The 7,500-nt window shown below is 39.5% G+C and overlaps 1 protein-coding gene across 2 annotated transcripts in view; it reads right to left on the bottom strand.

Moving 5' to 3' along the window:
* Window positions 1–7,500, bottom strand: part of LOC137999521 (coronin-7-like) — a 49,215-nt gene that overhangs the window by 27,755 nt on the left and 13,960 nt on the right. For both annotated transcript variants that reach the window (XM_068845303.1, XM_068845304.1), the window contains exons 2-4: window positions 6,946–7,045; window positions 6,427–6,504; window positions 6,232–6,302 (exon numbers count right to left, since the gene is read on the bottom strand). In XM_068845303.1, coding sequence (XP_068701404.1) covers window positions 6,232–6,302; window positions 6,427–6,504; window positions 6,946–7,045 — 249 coding nt within the window. The remainder of the gene's footprint in view (window positions 1–6,231; window positions 6,303–6,426; window positions 6,505–6,945; window positions 7,046–7,500) is intronic.

Genomic DNA, 7,500 nt, shown 5'->3' with positions numbered 1-7,500 from the left:
TTGAGTCTCAATTTTAGAACTTAACTACTCTTAGAAGTACATGTATATGCGAATCTTTCTTAAATCTTTCATTGTCAGCCTTGTATCCCTTATCAGAAGCCACCAAGGGTGCAGCTTACAGACTGTACACTAGTGAGGCCTCGTTAAGAATATGGCACAGTGGCGAGGGACCCTTATAGGCAAGAACAAATGGACAAGATTGAAGCAGTTCAATCGGGCAGTTCGATTTATAAAAAGGGACTATTTAAGTGTCACTCACATGCAGAAATCATCGTCACTAGATCCTTTGGAAGCAAGATGAAAAAAAAATCATCTACAGACATTTCATTTAGCAATCAACAGCAATATTGCGTTGCCCTTTCCTAAATATTTTCAACATTCAGTACGATCTACCTTACAGTGCAACGTGCCTTACCATGGCCACCCAACAAACTTTCACATTTGACAATTACATATAAATATGTCAACTCAACAACCCATGCAACAGTGTTCAACTTACAACTGTACACACTTTGCAAGTAGGCATGACTGTGACTGATTGGCAGACAATTTGTAAAAAAAACTTTGTTATGTGGCCACGATAAGGCGCGTTGCACAGTAAGTTTTTCAGTTAACTCATTTATTCAATCTCGGGCTCGGTGTCATTTTTATTTACATAGCTTTTTCCTAAGAACAATAAGAGGCTGGAATTGTTTACCAGCTGTAGTTAGATCACTAGGTTATCCTGCTTTCTGTGAAAGTTTAAAGCGTCTGAAATTAATATCTTGACCAAACTTGAACTTGGTTTTATCATTTAAACGTTTTAAAATCCATTTTACTTTTTTTTGTATATACAGTATTAGTATTAGTATGTTAACTATTTATTTATGCATTTACATTTATATCTGATATTTAATTTAATTATTTTAACAATCATTGGATGAGGTTGAGCAAAATATCGTGATTTGTCAGTGGCGAGCAGATCAATTATCTGCCGAAGCCGAAGGCTGAGGCAAATAATTGATCTGCGAGACACTGACAAATCACCATATTTTGCGATAACTGAGGTCAATAATTGTTTTATCATTCAATCACCGAGTTGAAGCTTTCACAGTGGTGTAAAGCTTGCCATGCTTTTTTCTGGCTTCAGCATAAAATCTCTTCAGTACATATGCATTCACCAACTTGTCCTTTGCGTCGATGAACGAGTGACTCTTCGTCTACCTTTCTTTCCTTGAGATACTCTCAAAATACATTGAGTGCAACTTTTGTTCCTTTCTTAGTATTCTCACTCTTCTTTCGATCAACTAAAGATGTCGATTCATTCTCTGACAGCTCAGGGAACCGATCTGCCATTCTCTCACAAGAGCGTGATGTCAATTGCGCATGAGCAGAATATTATTTGCAGCAAAACACTTATTTGTAGGCAGTTATTTGCAGGTCACGTGGTGGGCTCTCGGCCAATGAAAAGGAAGGACAAAATACATCGAATGATAATTCTTTATATACATTGGTATTTTAACTATTTATATGTATTTTTTAATCTGATTTTTTATTTTATTTTTGTCTCTTCTGGATACGAAAGTGATGAAGAGTAATAAAATGGAAGAAGAAGTAGAAGTACATGGCATAGTCCTTACGTGGCCCATCAAAGGTTGATTTCCTTAAGCATTTCAGCTTCTTACTGTACGTAGGGGTTCCTCAGATAACAGATGCTAAGTCACCAGCTGTTTGGACAGTCTGGGATTTGGGATGGTTCCCTTGCCCGAGTTCCTAATTGGCTTTAATTGATCTTAAGAAAAGCACTGCGTGCAGATAGGGTAGGGTGTTATGTATGCTGTGGAACTTCCTCCTGTTGTAGTTGTGTTTGTGCATTGCTTGCAGGCTTATCTGCTCTTCATCTCTGCAGATGACTTGATCTACATAGCTTCTAGCTCTGATCCTTTATCCTTGTTTATAATGTAGATTAACGGTTTATACAGTGTCTGCCTCTCAGCTTCTTCTTCCTTTTCACAACAATTCAGTCAACATGTTTGATGGTGTGTTCTCTGGCATCATTCCTTTCGTTGAGATGGTGTTTCGGAGGATATGTTGCTTTAGAGCTTCAGTTGTTGGAGGAATCTCATCTTAACTACGGGAACGAATGGGAAATAGTTGCTGTCTTGCCTATTGGACTATTACTACTATTGGACTCCTATTAGTCAAGATAGGAAATTCAAATACCTCAGATTTGTTCATTAGGGCTTTCGCAGCCTGATCTGATAGTCTCCCGACCGGGTTAGGTTTGCGAGTCTTTGTTAGAGTGTAGAAAACAGGAATTTGTGGTGGGTTTGGTCAGGGATAACCATTTCTTAACTATTCATGTCATCAATGTGGTCTCCCTGATGGAGAGCATTGATTAGTTCTTTGGCTTTTTGAGAGGTTTCTAATGCCATGGGTAATGTAACACAAGAGGGTCAGATTCTCTTAGATGAGAAAGAAAACTATAAGCCACTTTATTACTCATGGCATTAGAAACAGTCTTGAAAAGCCAAAGGACTCATCAATGCTCTCCATCACGGAAACCACTCCGACCAAATGACTAAGAAATGGTTATCCCTGACAACAAACCTGCAACGAATCTCTGTTTTCTACACTCTAACAAAGATTCACAAACAAACCTAACCCAATCGGGAGACCTATCATATCAGGCTACAAAGGCCCTACTGAACAAATTTCATCATTTTGTTGATCACCTACTTCATCCTATTGCTAAAGCACAAACATCATTTGGAACATAAACAACTTGATGGGGCTAGCAAATAGCTATCATCCTACAATAAAATTAATGGTTTAGATTTCAGATACTGAAATAACATTCTTGGATACATATATGTAGATAAGGGTGAGAGATTCAGAAAGGTCAAAAAGCACTCTATTCTTGATATGTGCACACACTTTCCAACACAAGCACTTCAACTCCTGCCACCGGGCAGGCATGAGGAAAGGCGAAGCCCTAAGGCTTCTTAGAACTAACTCTTCAAAAGCACTAAAAATTTGAAAAAAACAAATTGCATAGTCCCATTTGGCCTGTCTACTCCTTGAAACATTTTTCATGTAGGCTTCTCTAAAATTTAATGCAATTTACAGAGTTTTACTGGAAGTGGAAGCGGACTTGGAGGAAGGGCCAGGTGAGAGGGTTAGTCGAGAAGAAGTGGTGAAAGTGACAGGGGAAATGAAAGCGGGGAAGGCTGCTGGACCCTCGGAGGTAAGTGTTGAAATGATAGCAGTGAGTGGGGAGATCGGCATTGGTGTGATGGTAGAGCTGTGTCAGGTTGTGTTGTATGGAAGAGGAATGCCGGATGAGTGGGCGCTGAGTGTTGTGGTACTGACTTTCAAGGGGAAAGGGGATGCAATGAGTTGTGGGACGTATAGGGGAGTGAAGTAGCTACATGTAGAGCATGCAATGAAGATTGTAGAAAAGGTGCTAGAGAGGAGATTGCAGTGTATGGTGAAAGTGGACGAGATGCAATTCGGTTTTATGCCAGGCAAAGGAACGATAAATGCAGTGTTTATTTTGAGGAGGTTACAAGAGGAGTACTTAGACAAGGAAAAGAAGTTGTATATGTGCTTCGTTGACCTGGAGAAGGCATTTGACAGGGTCCCAAGAATGGTATTGGAGTCGGCAATGAGGAAGAGAGGTATACCAAAGGCAATGGTGAGAGCGGTGATGAGTTTGTATAAAGGTGCAAAGACAAGAGTCAGAGTTGAGCTAGAGTTATCCGAGGAGTTTGAGGTGAAAGTTGGTGTGCAACAGGGATCCGTGTTGTTGCCGTTGGTTTTGCGATCGTGGTTGACGTGGTTACGGAGAGTGTGAGAAATGGTTTGATGAGTGAGATGTTGTGTGCAGATGACTTGGTTTTGATGAGTGAGACGATGGAGGGACTGAGGGAGAAGTTCTGGAAATGGAAGGAGGCATTCGAGAGCAAGGGGCTGAAGGTGAACTTCTGGAAGACAAAAGTGGTAGTGAGTGGGGCAGAAGGGGAAGTGTCTGTGAGAAAGGTAGATCCATGTGGTATTTGTCGAAGCGAGTAATGGCAAATTCAGTGTTGTATGTGAAATGTGGGAAATGGATCCATGGAAGATGCGAGAAAGTGAAGAGGGTGACCTCGAGGTTGGGAGAGATTTTGTGTGTGGAAGATGCAAGAAGCAAGCTGATGGATTAGTGGAACCGGTGGAGGAGTTGTGTGAAGACGTGTAAACGGTGAGAGGTTTCTGTTATTTGGGGGATAGGGTGAATGCAAGTGGTGGCTGCGAGGCAGCTGTGACAGCAAGAGCAAGAATTGGCTGGGTGAAATTCAGGGTATGTGGAGAGTTGCTGAATTCAAAAAGGTTCTCGCTGAAGGTGAAAGGAATGGTTTATTGGAGTTGTGTAAGAGTGACGATGTTATATGGGAGTGAGATATGGTGTCTGAGGGAAAATGAGATAGCAATTTTGAGAAGGACTGAGAGAGCAATGGTAAGAGCAATGTGTGGTGCAAAACTGATGGAGAAAAAGAGGACAGAGGACCTGATGGAGATGTTGGGATTGAAAGAAACAGTGGTTCAGATGGCAAAGGCAAATGGAGTGAGATGGTGCGGGCATGTGTTGAGGAGGGATGATGGGCATGTCCTCACGAGAAAAGCGTTGGAGATCGAAGTGAAGGGCAAGAGGAAGGAAGGACAACCAAAGAAGACGTGGAAAACGCAAGTGGACAACAGGAGCAAGAGCGTTGGTTTGGAGAAAAAGGACGCCATAAATCGAGCGAGATGGCATAGAGAGTGGGAGTTAGAAAGATTGCTGACAAAGTGGGGTAAATCCGGCCACCCCCATTCAAGGGGATAAACCCGGATCAAAATTGGATTGATTGATACAGAGTTTTACTAATAATAAAAATAATGGAAGTGTAATATGAATATGAAATTTTGCTGGTCTCTGGGTCAAAATAACACATTTCTGAATTGATCTGTAGCTCATCTAAAATTTTCTACACACTTGACAGGAAACTACTTGAAAAAGTGAACACCAGAAAATGCTGACCTCAGCATTTTTTAGTAAGAGCTGTTAATTACCATTACATGACTTTTTGGCCATGCCTCTACATGCAAAATTGTTACCTTCATGAAGGCCAACAAACATGCAGAGTTTGATTCTATCTTAAACTGCACAATTCCTTCTCTTAACAGCCTGACTATTAATGTCCTGAGAAATGAAGTACCAACATCATCCACAGATCTTTCTTTAATAATTATTGGTTCTAAGTTGAAAAACTGTGGGCTTCACCTTTTCAGCTCACTCAGTATCTACAATGATTGTACTTTGGGTGTGATAGCTTCATCCCGTTATTCAATCTGCTTATCTAAGATGGCTTCGAATTCAGGGAAAGATTCTGTCTAGGGTCCACTAATCATGTATAGCTATGCTTCTGACTTGGAGTTTAACATTGGGCACATGAGATGGTCTTTGATGGTCCCAGATCCAATTCTGCCAGGATCGCACTTCCTGGCAATGTCACAGACTTTGGTGTAGTGTAACAGTCCACCAATCGTTTGGAGTTGAGTAGTCATCTTGCTACGTTGAACTCAGGCAAATTAAATCCTGGTTCTCTCTGGGTACAAAATGATTATTGCTTTTGTGAATTGACACTGTACATGTCATTGCCTTCTGTGTTACAGAGGTTGTAGATTCCAATCCTGTCAGGTCGTAGATTTTCAATCTAGTTTCAATTATTTGAAGAGGTTTAAAAGATTATAACCATGGTGAAATATAAACCACAAGAATACCAAAGAACAAGTGCTTCAATAATTTGGGGAAACTAGAAATCAACTTATAACGGATCAAAATTAATTCAAATTTTGATAAAGGGCAAAACCAAAGCACCCAAAGAAAAACCACTCTGCGTAGAAAAGAGACCCAACAAACTCAACAGACATGATGCCTGAAGCATGTACACATCAATGGCTTTGTCAATTCAGAAACTCAATGGCCCAGAACTGAGTAGGACGCTAATATATCATTTAAATTTGAACAGTATTTAGTGTTTTGTATGAAGCAGCCTTAGCTGATTTCATGACATTTCAATGGGAGGCCAGGGAATTAATTGGGAAACATACTGACAGAAGGGGAGCGCTCTCACCCAAGTGCCAAGCCTCTTCCCTAAATGATAATGCAGTTTTATCACTTCTCCATGTTTTGATTTATAAACCAGGGAATAAACAAAAGGAAAAACTCACTAAGCAGTCATATGAGCAGGTGACAAGAATGCTTCCGTCAAAGGATGAGAAATCCATGTCAGTTATGAAATCTACAGATGGATTACAAAACAAATTCATTAAATATCTGGACCACATATTGATTGGCACTATATGTGGCAATAATATTCCTAATACAGCTGTAGATGACTAGCAGTTGATCTGGAGTCACTATACCTGAATGCGCATGTAGTGTGGGTAGAAACTGATTTTTCTTCCCAACATCTCCAAGTGAAAGAACACCAAGACTTCCCCCTTGGAAAAAAAGTGTACACTTAATTCAACTTTCATTCTTGTCATTCATTAGCAATACAAAATTGACCATAAAACCACGTTTTGACTCCCCTGAGGTCATCTTCAAATTGTGGCACAAAATTCAAAAAAATGAAAAGAGATGAGATGATCATGTTATGAGCAAACCTACAAAAGTTTAAAAAATAATAGAATGTACAAATAAAATATTTTTATCCATAGCAAAATTCACATCAAAGAAACTACTTATTTCCATCTTAAAAGCACTCTAGATAATTATTAAAATGCAAAGTAAATAGGGCAGAAAAATCAAGAGACATCTGTCCACCATTAATATTAAAGTTTTTTTTTTGGAATTTGTAATCTTGAAAACTGATGAAGTTAAGCCAGACTTACTAAACAATTAACCCTGAAAGAAATAATTGAATTTTCTTGGGAACAAACCTCCACTGTCCACATTAAATGCCATGAATTTATCACTTGCTTTTATGTGATTTCCAAAACAACTCTTAAGGTCTCCAACTCTGATGCCAGTGACACATTCCTTAAAACAAAACAGCAATTCAAAAATATTTCTTAATAACAGTAACAGTGACTCATTCATAAGGGGCGTCTGGAAAAGCCAGAATACGGAATCCGAAAATGGATTTGGAACCGGAATAAGAACAAGAAAGGTGGATGATATCCTGTTGTTCTATTTCAGCTAAAAAAGTTGAATGTTATGTTACACACTTTACACCGCAAAATTGATTTTTACGGATATTGTTGTGACTACAAAGTTCGTACCACTGGCATCACTCCTGTTTTGAACAGCTAAAGTTAGAAACATAATTGACATTGAGACTCCACCTTGTCCCTTGGTGGTGTGGGACATAATTAGACATTATAAAATGTTAAGGTAAACAACTATGAACCTTGCCTTCCAGATCTCACCACATTGGTGATCAAGAAGAAAGACAGGAAAGGTGAACACTACCCTGTGTGGCAGGCATTCAAAAG

Source organism: Montipora foliosa, chromosome 4 (assembly GCF_036669935.1).
Source record: "Montipora foliosa isolate CH-2021 chromosome 4, ASM3666993v2, whole genome shotgun sequence".
Classification (NCBI taxonomy): Eukaryota; Metazoa; Cnidaria; class Anthozoa; order Scleractinia; family Acroporidae; genus Montipora; species Montipora foliosa.
The sequence above is the reverse complement of the archived record's forward strand: the minus strand, read 5'-3'. Positions and strand labels throughout refer to the sequence as shown.